This window comes from Armigeres subalbatus, chromosome 1, assembly GCF_024139115.2.
Source record: "Armigeres subalbatus isolate Guangzhou_Male chromosome 1, GZ_Asu_2, whole genome shotgun sequence".
In the NCBI taxonomy this organism is placed as follows: Eukaryota; Metazoa; Arthropoda; class Insecta; order Diptera; family Culicidae; genus Armigeres; species Armigeres subalbatus.
In genome coordinates, this window is record NC_085139.1 from 141033828 (window position 1) to 141052752 (window position 18925).

The following is an 18925-nucleotide window of genomic DNA, read 5'->3' on the forward strand; positions in this document are numbered from 1 at the left end:
CTCCATTTTTTTTGTTTTCCAATAAAAATAAGAACTGTAAAATACCAGCACGCGTAAATTTAAAGCAACCTATAACTTTATGTTATTTAACACGGAGCAGATTTGTTACATCTACTTGAACGGAAATTTACACACTGAGGATACTGGCCGTAAGATTTTCATACGACCAAACTTATGAGAATGTTTCATACGAATTGAACTATGAAAATCGTAGGATCCTTTTTCGATCAATTCTAACTTTTTATTGGGTATCCAACAAAACAATTTCTCGAAGCGTCGATGGGCGTGTGGTGTGAACGCACGCCTCCTAATCACGACGTCCATGGTTCGAACCCGGGTTACACTTTTTTTTAACAAACTGAAAATATTTCATAAGATTGTCGTATGAAATGCATTCCATAAGAGAATCGTATGAAAATCATTACAATTTCTTGTGGTGAAATTTCATAGGAGAAACGTATGATGTTCTTACGACCAGTATCCTCAGTGCAGGTTTTGTTCGTACTGTGTACAAAATCGGGGCAAAACTACTACTACTACTACTAAAAAATGCCAATGTCTCTTTGTTAGTTTGTCAATTTAACTATCAATCCATCAATATGTCTATCAATCTTCATGTGAAATCTGAAATCTATTCATCTTTATTTTTTTCATTTTTTCTGCCTGTAAATATATCTTACTATCTATTTCAATCTACCTGTAACACCATCTGTCAATCTATCTGTCAAACTACCAGTCAATATAACTTTGAATCAATCTGCATATAATAAACCTCAAAAAGTATCATAAATTTAACCAGTCAGCCCATAATCACAATTCTTATGCTGAAATAAGTTTTCTGTAAAATTTTCTGTAAAATCGGATGAAATTTCAAGGTGGCTTATAAGTTTATAAGTCCATTTTGTGATTTTAGGCTATGTTCAAGTTTCAAAAAAATCTAACGTGAAACATAAACGCGGTTAAACAGCAGTTCTCAAACTGGGGTACATGTAGCTTCGCTGACCCCAGGGGGTACCTCGGACAAAACTGCGTATTCAAAAAAAAAAATCATTGATAAAGTTTCGATATTTTTTTATTTTAAAACTTTGAAAGAGGCTCGGAAGCCTTCTTTCAAGGGGCTCGGAAGCCTCCTTTCAAAAGGGCTCGGAAGCCTTCTTTCAAGAGGCTCGGAAGCCTTCTTTCCAGAGGCTCGGAAGCCTCCTTTCAAGAGGCTCGGAAGCCTCCTTTCAAGAGGCTCGGAAGCCTCCTTTCAAGAGGCTCGGAAGCCTCCTTTCAAGAGGCTCGGAAGCCTCCTTTCAAGAGGCTCGGAAGCCTCCTTTCAAGAGGCTCGGAAATCTTCTTTCAAGAGGCTCAGAAGCCTCCTTTCAAGAGGCTCAGGAAGCCTCCTTTCAAGAGGCTCCAGAAGCCTCCTTTCAAGAGGCTCAGAGCCTCCCTTTCAAGAGGCTCAGGCCTCCTTTCAAGAGGCTCAGAGCCTCCTTTCAAGAGGCTCAGAAGCCTCCTTTCAAAGGCTCAGGAAGCCTCCTTTCAAGAGGCTCAGAGCCTCCTTTCAAGAGGCTCAAGCCTCCTTTCAAGAGGCTCAGAAGCCTCCTTTCAAGAGGCTCAGAAGCCTCCTTTCAAGAGGCTCAGAGCCTCCTTTCAAGAGGCTCAGGCCTCCTTTCAAGAGGCTCAGAAGCCTCCTTCAAGAGGCTCAGGCCTCCTTTCAAGAGGCTCAGAGCCTCCTTTCAAGAGGCTCAGGCCTCCTTTCAAGAGGCTCAGGAAAGCCTCCTTTCAAGAGGCTCAGGAAGCCTCCTTTCAAGAGGCTCAGAAGCCTCCTTTCAAGAGGCTCAGGCCTCCTTTCAAGAGGCTCAAAGCCTCCTTTCAAGAGGCTCAGAAGCCTCCTTTCAAGAGGCTCAGAGCCTCCTTTCAAGAGCTCAGAGCCTCCCTTTCAAGAGGCCTCAGGCCTCCTTTCAAGAGAGGCTCAGAGCCTCCTTTCAAGAGGCTCAAGCCTCCTTTCAAGAGGCTCAGAAGCCTCCTTTCAAGAGCTCAGGCCTCCTTTCAAGAGGCTCAGAGCCTCCTTTCAAGAGGCTCAGAAGCCTCCTTTCAAGAGGCTCAGAGCCTCCTTTCAAGAGGCTCAGAAGCCTCCTTTCAAGAGGCTCAGAGCCTCCTTTCAAGAGGCTCAGAGCCTCCTTTCAAGAGAGCTCAGAAGCCTCCTTTCAAGAGGCTCAGAAGCCTCCTTTCAAGAGGCTCAGAAGCCTCCTTTCAAGAGGCTCAGGAAGCCTCCTTTCAAGAGGCTCAGGCCTCCTTTCAAGAGGCTCAGAGCCTCCTTTCAAGAGGCTCAGAAGCCTCCTTTCAAGAGGCTCAGAAGCCTCCTTTCAAGAGGCTCAGAAGCCTCCTTTCAAGAGGCTCAGGCCTCCTTTCAAGAGGCTCAGAAGCCTCCTTTCAAGAGGCTCAGAAGCCTCCTTTCAAGAGCTCAGAAGCCTCCTTTCAAGAGGCTCCGGAAGCCTCCTTTCAAGAGGCTCAGGAAGCCTCCTTTCAAGAGCTCAGAAGCCTCCTTTCAAGAGGCTCAGAGCCTCCTTTCAAGAGGCTCAAGCCTCCTTTCAAGAGGGCCTCAGAAGCCTCCTTTCAAGAGGCTCAGAAGCCTCCTTTCAAGAGGCTCAGAAGCCTCCTTTCAAGAGGCTCAGAAGCCTCCTTTCAAGAGGCTCAGAAGCCTCCTTTCAAGAGGCTCAGAAGCCTCCTTTCAAGAGGCTCAGAAGCCTCCTTTCAAGAGGCTCAGGCCTCCTTTCAAGAGGCTCAGAAGCCTCCTTTCAAGAGGCTCAGAGCCTCCTTTCAAGAGGCTCAGAAGCCTCCTTTCAAGAGGCTCAGGCCTCCTTTCAAGAGGCTCAGAAGCCTCCTTTCAAGAGGCTCAGAAGCCTCCTTTCAAGAGGCTCAGAAGCCTCCTTTCAAGAGGCTCAGAGCCTCCTTTCAAGAGGCTCAAGCCTCCTTTCAAGAGGCTCAGAAGCCTCCTTTCAAGAGGCTCAAGCCTCCTTTCAAGAGGCTCAGAAGCCTCCTTTCAAGAGGCTCAGAAGCCTCCTTTCAAGAGGCTCAGAGCCTCCTTTCAAGAGGCTCAGAAGCCTCCTTTCAAGAGCTCAGAAGCCTCCTTTCAAGAGGCCTGGAAGCCTCCTTTCAAGAGGCTCAGAAGCCTCCTTTCAAGAGGCTCAGAGCCTCCTTTCAAGAGGCTCAGAAGCCTCCTTTCAAGAGGCTCAGAAGCCTCCTTTCAAGAGGCTCAGAAGCCTCCTTTCAAGAGGCTCAGGCCTCCTTTCAAGAGGCTCAGAAGCCTCCTTTCAAGAGGCTCAGAAGCCTCCTTTCAAGAGGCTCAGGCCTCCTTTCAAGAGGCTCAGAAGCCTCCTTTCAAGAGGCTCAGAAGCCTCCTTTCAAGAGGCTCAGAAGCCTCCTTTCAAGAGGCTCAGAGCCTCCTTTCAAGAGGCTCAGAAGCCTCCTTTCAAGAGGCTCAAGCCTCCTTCAAGAGGCCTCAGAAGCCTCCTTTCAAGAGGCTCAAGCCTCCTTTCAAGAGGCCTCAGAGCCTCCTTTCAAGAGGCTCAGAAGCCTCCTTTCAAGAGGCTCAGAGCCTCCTTTCAAGAGGCTCAGAAGCCTCCTTTCAAGAGGCTCAGAAGCCTCCTTTCAAGAGGCTCAGAAGCCTCCTTTCAAGAGGCTCAGAAGCCTCCTTTCAAGAGGCTCAGAAGCCTCCTTTCAAGAGGCCTCAGAGCCTCCTTTCAAGAGGCTCAGAAGCCTCCTTTCAAGAGGCTCAGAGCCTCCTTTCAAGAGGCTCAGAAGCCTCCTTTCAAGAGGCTCAGAAGCCTCCTTTCAAGAGGCTCAGAGCCTCCTTTCAAGAGGCTCAGAAGCCTCCTTTCAAGAGGCTCAGAAGCCTCCTTTCAAGAGGCTCAGAGCCTCCTTTCAAGAGGCTCAAGCCTCCTTTCAAGAGGCTCAGAGCCTCCTTTCAAGAGGCTCAGAGCCTCCTTTCAAGAGGCTCAGCCTCCTTTCAAGAGGCTCAGAAGCCTCCTTTCAAGAGGCTCAGGCCTCCTTTCAAGAGGCTCAGAAGCCTCCTTTCAAGAGGCCTCAAGCCTCCTTTCAAGAGGCTCAAGCCTCCTTTCAAGAGGCTCAGAAGCCTCCTTTCAAGAGGCCTCAAGCCTCCTTTCAAGAGGCTCAGAAGCCTCCTTTCAAGAGGCTCAAGCCTCCTTTCAAGAGGCTCAGAAGCCTCCTTTCAAGAGGCTCAGAAGCCTCCTTTCAAGAGGCTCAGAAGCCTCCTTTCAAGAGGCTCAGAAGCCTCCTTTCAAGAGGCTCAGAAGCCTCCTTTCAAGAGGCCTCAGAAGCCTCCTTTCAAGAGGCTCAAGCCTCCTTTCAAGAGGCTCAGAGCCTCCTTTCAAGAGGCTCAGAAGCCTCCTTTCAAGAGGCTCAGAAGCCTCCTTTCAAGAGGCCTCTCAGAGCCTCCTTTCAAGAGGCTCAAGCCTCCTTTCAAGAGGCTCAGAAGCCTCCTTTCAAGAGGCTCAGAAGCCTCCTTTCAAGAGGCCTCAGAGCCTCCTTTCAAGAGGCTCAGAAGCCTCCTTTCAAGAGGCTCAGGCCTCCTTTCAAGAGGCTCAGAAGCCTCCTTTCAAGAGGCTCAAGCCTCCTTTCAAGAGGCTCAGAAGCCTCCTTTCAAGAGGCTCAAGCCTCCTTTCAAGAGGCTCAGGAAGCCTCCTTTCAAGAGGCTCAGAAGCCTCCTTTCAAGAGGCTCAGGCCTCCTTTCAAGAGGCTCAGAAGCCTCCTTTCAAGAGGCTCAGAGCCTCCTTTCAAGAGGCTCAGAAGCCTCCCTTTCAAGAGGCTCAGGCCTCCTTTCAAGAGGAGGCTCGGAAGCCTCCTTTCAAGAGGCTCAGAAGCCTCCTTTCAAGAGGCTCAGAGCCTCCTTTCAAGAGGCTCAGAAGCCTCCTTTCAAGAGGCTCAGAAGCCTCCTTTCAAGAGGCTCAGAAGCCTCCTTTCAAGAGGCTCAGAAGCCTCCTTTCAAGAGGCTCAGAGCCTCCTTTCAAGAGGCTCAGAGCCTCCTTTCAAGAGGCTCAGAAGCCTCCTTTCAAGAGGCTCAGAAGCCTCCTTTCAAGAGGCCTCAAGCCTCCTTTCAAGAGGCTCAGAAGCCTCCTTTCAAGAGGCTCAGGCCTCCTTTCAAGAGGCTCAGAGCCTCCTTTCAAGAGGCTCAAGCCTCCTTTCAAGAGGCTCAGAAGCCTCCTTTCAAGAGGCTCAGAAGCCTCCTTTCAAGAGGCTCAGAAGCCTCCTTTCAAGAGGCTCAGAAGCCTCCTTTCAAGAGGCTCAGAAGCCTCCTTTCAAGAGGCTCAGGCCTCCTTTCAAGAGGCCTCAGAAGCCTCCTTTCAAGAGGCTCAGGCCTCCTTTCAAGAGGCTCAGAGCCTCCTTTCAAGAGGCTCAGAAGCCTCCTTTCAAGAGGCTCAAGCCTCCTTTCAAGAGGCTCAGAGCCTCCTTTCAAGAGGCCTGGAAGCCTCCTTTCAAGAGGCTCCAGCCTCCTTTCAAGAGGCCTCAAGCCTCCCTTTCAAGAGGCTCAGAGCCTCCTTTCAAGAGGCTCAGAAGCCTCCTTTCAAGAGGCTCAGAAGCCTCCTTTCAAGAGGCTCAGCCTCCTTTCAAGAGGCTCAGAAGCCTCCTTTCAAGAGGCTCAGCCTCCTTTCAAGAGGCTCAGAAGCCTCCTTTCAAGAGGCTCCAGCCTCCTTTCAAGAGGCTCAGCCTCCTTTCAAGAGGCTCAGAAGCCTCCTTTCAAGAGGCTCAGGCCTCCTTTCAAGAGGCTCAGAGCCTCCTTTCAAGAGGCTCAGAAGCCTCCTTTCAAGAGGCTCAAGCCTCCTTTCAAGAGGCCTCAGAGCCTCCTTTCAAGAGGCTCAGAAGCCTCCTTTCAAGAGGCTCAGAAGCCTCCTTTCAAGAGGCTCAGAAGCCTCCTTTCAAGAGGCTCAGAAGCCTCCTTTCAAGAGGCTCGGAAGCCTCCTTTCAAGAGGCTCAGAAGCCTCCTTTCAAGAGGCTCAGAAGCCTCCTTTCAAGAGGCCTCAGGCCTCCTTTCAAGAGGCCTCAAGCCTAATTTCAAGAGGCTCGGAAGCCTCCTTTCAAGAGGCTCGGAAGCCTCCTTTCAAGAGGCTCGGAAGCCTCCTTTCAAGAGGCTCGGAAGCCTCCTTTCAAGAGAAATTACCGATAATCTGTAAAATTATTCACCGAACAGTTCTGCTGTTGAGATTTCGGTGAAATTTCACAGAAATCTGCGATTTATTTTAAGTGTGGAAGCTCGGAAGCCTCCTTTCAAGAGGCTCGGAAGCCTCCTTTCAAGAGGCTCGGAAGCCTCCTTTCAAGAGGCTCGGAAGCCTCCTTTCAAGAGGCTCGGAAGCCTCCTTTCAAGAGGCTCGGAAGCCTCCTTTCAAGAGGCTCAGAAGCCCCCTTTCAAGAGGCTCAGAAGCCTCCTTTCAAGAGGCCCAGAAGCCGCCTTTCAAGAGGCTCAGGCCTCCTTTCAAGAGGCTCAGGCCTCCTTTCAAGAGGCTCAGAAGCCTCCTTTCAAGAGGCTCAGGAAGCCTCCTTTCAAGAGGCTCAGGAAGCCTCCTTTCAAGAGGCTCAGAAGCCTCCTTTCAAGAGGCCTCAGAAGCCTCCCTTTCAAGAGGCTCAGAAGCCTCCTTTCAAGAGGCTCAAGCCTCCTTTCAAGAGCTCAAGCCTCCTTTCAAGAGGCTCAGAAGCCTCCTTTCAAGAGAGCTCAAGCCTCCTTTCAAGAGGCTCAGAGCCTCCTTTCAAGAGGCTCAGAGCCTCCTTTCAAGAGGCTCAGAAGCCTCCTTTCAAGAGGCTCAGAGCCTCCTTTCAAGAGGCTCAGAGCCTCCTTTCAAGAGGCTCGGAAGCCTCCTTTCAAGAGGCTCAGAAGCCTCCTTTCAAGAGGCCTCAGAGCCTCCTTTCAAGAGGCTCAGAGCCTCCTTTCAAAGAGGCTCCTGGAAGCCTCCTTTCCAAGAGGCTCAGAAGCCTCCTTTCAAGAGGCTCAGAAGCCTCCTTTCAAGAGGCTCAGAAGCCTCCTTTCAAGAGGCTCAGGCCTCCTTTCCAAGAGGCTCAGAAGCCTCCTTTCAAGAGGCTCAGAAGCCTCCTTTCAAGAGGCTCAGCCTCCTTTCAAGAGGCTCAAGCCTCCTTTCAAGAGGCTCAGAAGCCTCCTTTCAAGAGGCTCAGGCCTCCTTTCAAGAGGCTCGGAAGCCTCCTTTCAAAAGGCTCGGAAGCCTCCTTTCAAGAGGCTCGGAAGCCTCTTTTCAAGAGGCTCGGAAGCCTCCTTTCAAGAGGCTTGGAAGCCTCCTTTCAAAAGACTCGGGATCCTACCTTCAGGCTAGGATGCCTCCAAAAACCCTTAAAGTCTTTGTTATGTCATCTGTTATATCATCTGTCAATCATAAGGGTCTTTCGACTGTTTATGAATGTATCAATCTTCCCGTTGATTTATCTGTCAATATTTCTGTTTTTCTATAATTCGATTCATCTGTCAATCAATCTGTAAATATTTCTGTCAATCTACTTATTAATCTATCAGTCAAACTTAACTGTACTTTACTTTAATCTTGCAATATATATGTCAAGATATCTGTGAATATATGTAAATCTATATGTTAATCTATCTGTCAATCTGTCCCTCAATTTATTTGTCAATCTTTCCTTCAATTTTTCATTCAACCTCTCTGTTGCGGGAACAAGGGGGCTCATAGCCGAATTCTTTTAAGCAGGTCGCAAACTCCGGTGTAGGGTGCGAAGCAGCTAAAAGCTACATATTTTATTTATGTTAATTCATTGTTTTACATATAGTATTTAACCTACTTACATTATTCAGTTTAGAGCGTTTTTAATGTATTGTATGTCCTCTGTCTAGTTTTCTTGGTTGTGGTATCATTTCACTATTTAGGTAAAGTTTAAGATTAGTTTATACTCATTTAGGTGTATGTTAACTTACTGTGATAACTCGTGATACACTCTAGGATAAGAACAAATATTGATTTTAACACCATTCTAATAAGTATTTTAGTTTTAACTATATTCACTGCATGGAAATTAGTGACACAAGTTGTCCACTCGCCATCTTTACAATAACTCCTCTTTTCATCCTTCTTTGAGTCAACGATCAGTTGAGGTAACACCGGAGGCAGTGCAGCCAGCGGCAACACTCCCCCCCGTAACACTGGCCATTGGTTCCAGTTTTACCATAATCCGATGTATCTACATCCTACCTGCTAATAGCCTCCGGAATATGTCTACGTGGAACATAATTCCAATGCATGAACTATTACTCACTTATTTCTTATTAATCCCTTTTGATGCTCAATGAATCAATTTCGCCAACAAACTTCGGCACTTACTCCCATCAAGTAGCGCAACGGCTACTCCCCAGTCATATATTAGCATGTTGCGAAGAAATGTGTTTCCAGAAGAATGTTCCGGTTTATTCCATCGCGCTTCCATGGATCTCAACATTAATGCATACGGTAGTTCTCTGCATACATTGTTCATCCTTATATTCCATAGACGTGTGTTTCATTTTCGAAATAGCGGCCTATTCCTCAAACGTCTCCCATTTAACTGCATCCACAACCATTCCGCGATGCCGATAAATCCTCTCCATCTTCACGATAATTAAAGTTTTCTCCAGAGAGCATCGTCCTTCGATCTTATGAGTGAGTTTCTGAATCTTTCCATTCTCATCAAACGAGCTCAGCTTAAGTTGTTGCCACTTTGATTAAATCCCAATCCATAAAATAGTACTATGTATCATTGGACTACTACAACACCACATTCGCGGCATGTTACAGTGTTATTGGCCTGTTCCAAACTCGAACAGGTTTCCAATTACCTTCGAAGAACCTTGATTTATTTTTACCCACGTTCTGAAATCCTAGCAGACGCACTGGAACATCCACAAAACTTCTGAATCAAGGCTTTTCTTGCCATGAAGAATAGTTTACATCGCCACTCTTCAAAACTGTTCGACAAGAATGCTTCGTATTTATCAACCACGCTAAGTAGTTTTTAATACATTTCACTGGGAAGTAACATTCCGTTGGCAAGTATTGTGATTCTACCACTTCTATGTGATCGCGCTGGCCCACCCACACACTTAAACACATGATATGATCGTATCCTGGCTCGCTATTGGATCGAAAGTTACCGCATACTAAGCAGAATTTCTGAGGAGGAGGGTCTGGTTCAGGAACATTTAACGGTACGAGGTCGGAGGGCTTCCTTAGCTGGCAATCACATTTACACTCTTTGATGTTTATTTTTTGATCCATTTTTTCAACTGCGGTTGAGTTTACAGTTACACATACCAATAGAGCATTGGAAAAATTATCATTAGATTGAGTGGGCAGCGGTCGATTTGACGTGAAGCTTAGTGGCACATCAGGTGTAGTGACACGTCGATCGATCGTTTGACCTTTCAGAATCGATTTTGGGATCGCGCTGATTTTAGGCTGCTGAGTCCCATCTAGTTGTGATCGATCTGATGAGAAATCCATTTGCGTCGGCTGTATCAATAGCTCTGACTCGAATGCAGATTTCTGTTGTTTGTGAACTTGGTCGACATGTAGAGGGTTGTGCTCCACAGTGGTCACTGTATACGTTTGACGTATACGTTTTGTTGCCTTCCGTTGTCTGCAATATTGCTCCTCCAGTAATCTGTATTTTTCTCGTATATTTTGTTTCTCCTGCTCCAAAAACATTTTCTCTATCTCCCATATGCGCTGCTGCATTGCGCGCTCTTCTTCAAGCTGTTTCAGGCGAAGAATAATAAAGGCAGCACTGCTGCGCTTGGTTGATACGTTTACTGGAAAGACACTGTGGCATGTAGATGTTATATCGACGAATGAATCGGGGCGCGAATTGTTGCCGCATCCTTCCATATTTGATTCATTCGGCATCGTGGAGAAGTTATTCATTCTTGTTGAATAATCTTTTAGTTTGTTGCGGGAACAAGGGGGCTCATAGCCGAATTCTTTTAAGCAGGTCGCAAACTCCGGTGTAGGGTGCGAAGCAGCTAAAAGCTACATATTTTATTTATGTTAATTCATTGTTTTACATATAGTATTTAACCTACTTACATTATTCAGTTTAGAGCGTTTTAATGTATTGTATGTCCTCTGTCTAGTTTTCTTGGTTGTGGTATCATTTCACTATTTAGGTAAAGTTTAAGATTAGTTTATACTCATTTAGGTGTATGTTAACTTACTGTGATAACTCGTGATACACTCTAGGATAAGAACAAATATTGATTTTAACACCATTCTAATAAGTATTTTAGTTTTAACTATATTCACTGCATGGAAATTAGTGACACAAGTTGTCCACTCGCCATCTTTACAATAACTCCTCTTTTCATCCTTCTTTGAGTCAACGATCAGTTGAGGTAACACCGGAGGCAGTGCAGCCAGCGGCAACACTCTCTATTAATCTATCCTTCAATCTATTTCTCAATCTACCTACAAATCTATTTGCCACTCTATCTTTGAGTCTATCTGTCAATCTACTTGCAAAACTATCTGTCAATTCATCTGTCAACCTATCTGTTAGTCATTTTGTCAATCTATCTTCAAATCTATATGAAATTCTGTCTCTCATTCTATCTGTCAATCTGTTTATCAATCTATCTGCCAACCTTCCTCTAATTGAATCCGTCAATCTATCTGGGAATTCGTCTGTATATCTATTTGTCAATCTATCCGTCGAAATATCTGTCAATCTTTCATTCAATTTATCATTCAATATACTTGCCAATTTGTCTTTCTAATTATCTGTCAATCTATTTTTCAAACTTCATCTGTCAATCTATTTGTCAAGCTACCTGTGAATATATCTGTAAAGCTATCTGTCACAATCGGTCAATCAATCTGTCAATATATTTATCAATCTTCTTTTCACTATTTCTGCCAATCTATCAGTCAATATATTTGTTAATCTATCTGTCAATTCATTTGTCATCTATCTGTCAATCTATCTTCAATCTGTCAGTCTTTCATCTCCATCTGTCAACATATTTGAAAATATATTTGTCAATCAACTGTCAATCTATTTGCAATATATCTGTATATCCATCGCTCAATCTATTTGTCAATATATTTGGCAATCTGTCTTCATTCTTTATCCCAATCTATCTGCCAATTTATCTGTCAATCTATCTTCTATCTGTCAATCAATCCTTCAATATCTCTTTCATCTCCATCTGTCAACCTCCATCTGTCAATATGTTTGTAAATATATTTGTCAATCAACTGTTAATCTGTTTGTTGATCTATCTGTAAATCTATCGGCCAAACTATCTGTCCATCTATATGTCAATAGGTTTCCACTCTTTCAGTCCATTTATATGTCAATTTATTTTCTGTATGTCAATCTATCTGTCATACTGTCTGTCAATCCATCTTTCACTCTTTCTGTCAATCTATCTGTCAATCTGTCTTTTGATCTATCTATCAATTCATTTGTAAATTCATCTGTCAATCTATCTTTCATCTCCATCTGTTAATCTATTAGTAAATATATTTGTAAATCAACTGTCAATCTATCTGTAAATCTACCTGTCAATCTATCGGACAATCCATCTGTCAATCTATCTTTCATTTTTTTCTGTCAATCTATCTGTCATTCTATTTGTAAATCTTTTTTTCAATCCGTCAGTCAATCTATCTGTCAAATTATTCGTCAATCTATCTTTCAATCTCATTGAGAATATATCTGTCAATCTTCTCGTTATTTCATCCGTCAATCTGTCTGGTATTTCCCCTTTAAACCTATCTTTCAATCTGTTTATCCACCTGTATGTTAATTGCACTGTCAATCCATCTTCCAATCTTTTTGTAAATATATTTGCCAATCTTCCTGTTTTCCCATCAGTCAATCTTTCAGGAATTTAATCTGTCAATCTATCTGACAATCTTACTGCCAATATATCCGTCAATCTATCTGTCAACCTCTTTGTAAATCTACCTGTCAATCTTTCTGTTATTCCAACCGCCAATTTCTGTAGTATTTCGTCTGTTAACCTCTCTTTTAATATATTTATCAATCGATATGTGAAACTGTCTTTTAATCTCAATCTTTAGCCTATCTATCAATCTATTTGTCAGTCTATCAGTCTGTCCATATACCACGTGGACAGTTTAACGGGGAGGGGTGTATGGCGAATGTCAACGTATCATAAAAATTTTTGAAAATTTATATCAGCACTTGTCCACGCTAGGGGAGGGAGTATTTAAACCTGATCAAAACCTGTCCACGTGTTATATGGATAGTCCCTCGTTTATTTGGAAGGCTCATTTGCCATAATGCGTTACGAAGCTGGAATAATTACTTTCAACCTATCTATTCATCTTTCTGTCAATCTATCTGTTGATCTGTATATGTCGATCAGTCAATTAGTTTTTTTTTAATTTAAAACTGTTTTTTCTTCTATTTGAAACTGTCAATCTGTATGTCAATTTATCTACCAATCTATCTTTCAACCTATCTATCAACCTTTTTGTCAATCTATCTGTTAATCTATCCATCATTCTATCTTTCAATATATCTGTCAATTTTTGCCAGTAAATTTCGTCGAAAATTCAAAATGAAATTCCTTTAAAAAATTAAAGAAAATCGTAAGAACTTCACGAAAAAAATATAAAATTCTAGATTTTGAAATGTTAAATATTCATTTTAAGATTTCAAAAGGAATCTAGAAGAGAAAATTCATTGATAACATCTTCTATATAATAAAAATGAGTTGGTCTGTGTTCGTATCGGCATAACGCGAAAACGGCTGGATGGATTTTCTTCATTCCTTCAGCAGATATGTTTGTTATAGTTTCCGACGGGTTTATATGCTACTTCCAAATGCAAAAATTACGAGTAGTGTTGAAGAAATCGTGAAAACTGAAATTTGCATGGAATCGTTCACACACAACGCGCATTTTCGCCTACTATGCAGGACAACGTCTGCCGGGTCCACCAGTTTTCAATAGATTACGAAACGAAACTGATATTATTTTTGTCGACGTTTCGGAGGCAAGTAGATGTTAAATTTTTTTTCCAAAATTGTTAAAATTCAATCATGATATTGAGTGGAGAAGATTTTCTGCCAGATTTTATTTGAATGTGAGGTTCATCGCAGCGATTTGTTCGAGAGAAACTAATTTATTCACCTGGTAGTGGTGGAACCTTTTTCGTACAAATTAAAATTGAATTTTAAAAACATACAGAAAAATTTGAAAAATTCAAGTCACAAAAAACTTTTCCTTGATTTTTTTTTCTTAGGGAGAAGAAGACATCATGTTTCATCACCACGGATCGCATTGCCGATCGAACAAATTTTTCAATAGCGCAAATACAAATCACATCCTCCGTCGAATGCAACTATGCAAATATTCAAACAAATCTAAGTATTAAAAACAACGGTAAATATTTTGTACACATATTGCGTAAGATCCTAAAATTTTGTAACCTTCTTTTGCAATGCCTGTGTAAGACATTTTTATATGATTCTAGCAATTTGGCATGTGCCTTTTCTCTTAAAAAAATCGTAGCATTTTATAAAATCTCTGGTTTGTAAATTGTAGCAGATATTTTGCTTGGAAATTATGAGAAGTCCTAAAAATGGGTTTTATTTTTTTATTTGAATTTCCCAAAACAAATCAAAACTATATATTTCAATAAATCTGCAAACGCTCTCACACGAATTTCAAACATTGAGGCTTCGCAACATTTGTTCAAAAGGTGAGTTCTTCTCATTATTTTTTTCCTTGAACTTGTTTTCAGGTTCAGTTTCAGAACTTTGAAATTTTGTAATTTTAAATTTTGTTTCAGTATTTGAAATTCAAGCTTGAAAAATTCTACAAGAAATTAGATCCGGTCTAGTCACGCCAGTGAGCATTACCTTGACAGTATTAAAAAGATTTACGGTTTTTACACAAGCAAAGCTTCTCTCGGGAATAGCTATCGTCGCCTTATGTTCCATAACATAGTGGCTTCGTGATTGACGCTTCACCACAGTCGAAAAGTTGATGGAAAACACTCGGGATGATGGAAGGTATATTCTCTTCGTTCGACAGCTTCGTCCACTAGCACCGGCTTTTGCCATCCACTAAATTGAAACGTGCCGTTCTGCATCATCTAATTCGATTTATTCGGAATTTATTTTGGAAATTTACCTTTTTTTACTGCTATCCGTCATCAAACGAAGAGCAAAGAACACGTGTCTGGAATTAATCAATTTCGGGATATTCCGGTCCAAGCAGGACAGAATGCATCTACAGCACCAGTGACGGCTGAATTTTCAGGCGAAGCCAGGAAACTGAATGGCATTCTTGTTGATGACGGTTTTAATCTGCTTTCAATATAAGCAATCTACAACGCTAGAGCGTACGGCTTCGACTCCCATACGAAAAATAATCCCTTGAAAGGTGAAATGCACGCAGACCTAAGATCTATGCTTTACGATAGTGATGCGCATTTTCAGTATGAGTAGGTTTATCGTTACCGCATTTAAAAATTGGTTTGTCAAATTTTACTTTCAAGTATTTTTAAGTTAATTTATCGTGTCTCAAATATGAATATGAATCCCTTATTAAATACCATACACACTAAATATTTATCGCTCATTTATGTCAAAGCATAGTTATTTGGGGAAATAACGATGTTTCTGTATTTCCTGTATTGCAACAGCAAGATCCATCGCTCTAAGCAGTCTGTTGACTTCGCCACAGAGTAGCACCATGAAGAAACACTAAACCATGTGCACGAGACAGACAGCAGTCAGCTCTCCGACAACGAAAGCAATAAGCCTGCCTCCCAGCTACAATAAACGATATAATAATAGGTATTATGTTAGTTTAATAAAATTTCATGCACATTTTCCAACTAAATTTATATGCTTCCTGGCAGTGATACGTGTTTCTTTCACACCGATCTCACGCTCTGTATGCTCGCTCATAAACCGTACGACTAACGAGCAAATGATACTTTGCTGCCCGTTCTCCGTCGTGGAAGGCTCTTTACTGGTAGAAGTAGGCTGGCGGTGCTACTTACATTAGGCTGGTCCACTTCTGTCTCAGAAAACTGGTGGAACAAAATGGTCGGGACAGGCAAAATTTTGTGAAAAATCGAAAGGCCATTGAATATAATTTTCAGGCATAATCTAAAACGTGGCTTAGCTGATTGGTTCAACGATGTGTTGAATCCATTCAGTGCCAGCAACATATTTATTCGTTTTCAGCAGTTGGAAGCATATTTGTCTATTTGTTACCGTAGCATCTCCAACCACCAACTGTTGCCAACGAGGTACTATATCTGATGGGATACGTTCACCCCAGCTCCACCCCAGAAAATCCCCTCAAGCTTTTTGGATAAAAAACTTTCCCTTCAACGACAAACAAAGCAACGCGTCCAAAAAAGTTGAACTGACTGATCACCCGCCTGAGAACTTTTCGTTTGGTTATGGTCAGACTTCTAACTCATGGAGGAGTTATCGTGTACGAGAACACGTCATCTCTGGACAATCAAACCGTTCCTAAGATGCGTTTTTGCTGGCTGCCGTTTGTCCATTACGAAGCTTCTGAATGCTTTAGTATTTTGTTTTCCGATTCGTCTAAGCACTTCGGAAAGTTTAACGTCTAAAATGTTGTATTTGAATTTCTGTTCGTTCGCTAACTGTTTTTACGTCGCAATGGTGGCTCTCGGAAATTTTTCTGCGTGGTCTTCGAGATTGATTGAAATTTAGCGCACGTGAGTCTCATGTAGCTTGTGTACCTCGCATTAACATTGGTTAGACGCATTGAGACACCTCCATGCGATCAGGTCATGCGCTGCAAAAAAAATAGAAAACAACAAGGCCAGTAAACGTCAAAATTTATGAAGAACGAAAAAGAAAGAGATTTTTTGCAATTCCTGATCATAATATCTGGTATACAGCAAGATTAAGATTTTTTTATGTACAGGTTATATGACTTCGTCAGTAGATGGGAATAACCAGCGCGGGGGGGACATACCTTTTCAGTGCAAAACGTAAACAAACGAGCATAAATTCCATACAAAAATCCAAGATGGCTGAGTTGGGCTGACAATGAGATGGCTGACAAGTCAGAACACCCCCCAATAAATGCATCCCGGTTTACAGTTCGTCTTTGGGTGATAAAACGGCCTACTTTTCCATACCAACGAAATGGGTGCTTTAATGAACATTATGCAACTCAAATGGGTTGCATATTATTCATTATAACACTCATTTGGGTACAATAATGATAAACAAATATCAGAACAGTAGTAACACGACTACATTTTGCTAAATTAGCTTGGGATAGTGTTCAGATAGTGTATTCTCTGCGTCGCGTAATAAATGAAATAGTTTGATGGACATGGACATGGGCGTTTTGGGGCATCTTCCCCTATTAGTCTCATGAGACGTACATTGTAAGCATATGCGGTATTTCGAAAAATTTCGTTTCAGGTGGTTCGAAACGAAATTCCGCGGAATTTCGCGGAATTTGAGCATGGCGAAATCTGATTTATTCATTTCGTTTCGTTTCGTAAAATTACAAAAATTTCGCTCCAAAAAACCAGCTTCTCACGAAATTTAACGGAATTCCGCGGAATTTCGAAACAAATTTAATCTTAAACCATACTTTATATTATCAAAAATTTTGGCTTCCCCGCTGAACTAAATCATAAAACTATCTTCAAAACTTTATGTTAGCAATTTCTGACCTTTCTTACGACATCATCATTCTCACTGAAACATGGTTGGACTCACGCACGCTCTTCAGCCAGATATTTGGCAACGATTATGAGGTTTTCCGATGTGACCGGTCTGCGGATAATAGTCAAAAAGCAACAGGCGGCGGCGTATTAGTTGCTGGTAATAAAAAACTTCACTCCAACTCAATCGAAAATCAGGAATGGAACTGCTTGGAACAGTTGTGGGCTTCAATCGAATTCGGAGATCATACATTGTTCCTCTGCGCGCTATATATTCCACAGGACAAAATTCGCGAACGTAGCGTTATTGAAACTCATTGTCAATCTGATTCCACTATTCTGGAAAAGACAATTACAGCTCTGCCACGCTCTCGCAAATAAATCACGTAACCAACCAGAATTGACGTAGCTTAGACCTACGTTTTGTCAGCGTTCAAGATGTCGCGCCGTTCATATGCGAGGCTCCATCACCACTGGTTAATCTAGTTAACCACCATCCTCCTCTGCTGGTTTCTCTACACCGAAAGTTAGAAAACTATGTCGATACCTCCTCCGCTGTATTCTTCTATGACTTCGGAAATGCTGATCATCGCAGTATTTCAAATCTCATATCTAGTTTAGATTGGGGTAATATTCTGGACAATGACGACGTCGACCGAGCAGCTGAAACGTTCTCTCATGTACTGTCATATATCGTTGACAGACATGTTCCCAAAATAGTGAAGCATAAACCTCCCCACGCACCTTGGCAAACAGGTGGTCTGCGACGACTGAAGTCGTATAAAAGAGCAGCGTTAAGGAAGTTCTCAAAGTACCGTACATTGTCATTGAAACGGCACTATGCACAATCAATCACGAATACAAACGGACTGCCAAAAGTTGCTTCTCGCAGTATCAGCGTGGACTGCAACGGAAGCTGAAAACACATCCTAAAAAGTTCTGGAGGTACGTAAAAGTGCAACGTAATGAATCTGGCCTTCCTTCGCGAATGACGCTTAACGGAATTTTGGCGTCTAATTCTCAGGACATCAGTAGACTGTTTGCAGAAAAATTCGCCAGTGTTTTCAGCAATGAAGATCATCAGAAGATCAAATACGAAATGCTATGAGCTCCGTTCCTATCTCCGGCCAAGCTATGAGCATGGTTGATATCAATGTTGAAATAGTTCGCGAAGCTGCATTGAAACTGAAAGCATCCTACAACCCCGGACCAGATGGAATTCCTTCCGTATTTCTGAAAACGCACATCGATGACATGTTTTCCAACTTTCGATTACGTCAGGAATTTTTCCGTCTTGTTGGAAGATAGCGCACATGTTCCCTGCTCATAAGAAAGGTAACAGACGGGACGTTGAAAATTACCGTGGTATCACCTCATTGTCTGCTGTTGCCAAGTTGTTCGAGCTAGTCATCATGGAACCTCTACTCGCCCATTGTAAATCATACATTAGTGACGACCAACATGGATTTATGCCTGGACGTTCCACGGCTACAAATCTTTTGTGCCTTACCTCCTACATCATTAGCAGCATGGTGGATCGCAGTTAAACGGACGTTATCTATACCGACCTAACAGCAGCCTTTGACAAATTGAATCGCCTCGGAATCAATTGTTCTCTCTTGCGATGGTTCCAGTCGTATTTAACCGGTCGCAGCCTTACCGTGGTTATCGGAGATCATCAGTCGAATCATTTTGCCGCTACCTCAGGCATTCCTCAGGGTAGTCACCTGGGACCACTGATATTTGTGATCTATTTCAACGACGTCATTCTAACAATCAAAGGACCACGGCTCTGCTATGCAGACGACCTCAAACTGTATCTCCGAATTTGTTCCATTGAAGACTGTCACTCTCTCCAACGCCAACTGGATGCCTTTGCAAGTTGGTGTGTGCTTAACCGAATGGATGTTAACCCATCTAAATGTTCGGTAATCTCTTTCTCGCGGAAAAGGGAAACAATAATTCACAAGTATATCTTGTATGACACAGAACTTAAACGAGTCAATCAAGTTAAGGATCTGGGAGTTATTCTAGACTCAAAACTCACCTTTAAGCAGCATGTTTCCTACGTTGTCAGCAAAGCATCAAAGGTTTAGGTTTCATCTTCAGGATTGCCAGAGAATTCTCGGGCATTTACTGTCTAAAGTCGTTGTACTGTTGCCTGACTCGTTCCGTTCTGGAGTACTGCTCGGTCGTCTGGTCTCCACAGTGTCCACACTATAATAATGGC

At 42.7% G+C, this 18925-nt stretch overlaps 2 protein-coding genes across 4 annotated transcripts in view; both read right to left on the reverse strand.

Moving 5' to 3' along the window:
- The window catches only part of LOC134205184 (neurotrimin), a 972131-nt gene that overhangs the window by 110205 nt on the left and 843001 nt on the right, over nt 1–18925 (reverse strand). The gene's annotated exons all lie outside the window — the stretch shown is intronic.
- Nucleotides 8339–10361, reverse strand: LOC134206863 (uncharacterized). Of its 3 annotated transcripts, none has more exons than XM_062682605.1 (3): nt 10202–10361; nt 10074–10145; nt 8339–10016 (listed from the first exon to the last, which is right to left on the reverse strand). In XM_062682605.1, exon 3 carries the CDS (start codon nt 9909–9911, stop codon nt 8907–8909), a length of 1005 nt encoding a protein of 334 aa, XP_062538589.1. In that variant the 5' UTR covers nt 9912–10016; nt 10074–10145; nt 10202–10361; the 3' UTR covers nt 8339–8906. The 3 variants fall into 3 exon arrangements, with proteins under 3 accessions (XP_062538589.1, XP_062538594.1, XP_062538585.1); XM_062682610.1 differs by having other exon boundaries at nt 10198–10361; XM_062682601.1 differs by having other exon boundaries at nt 10074–10361.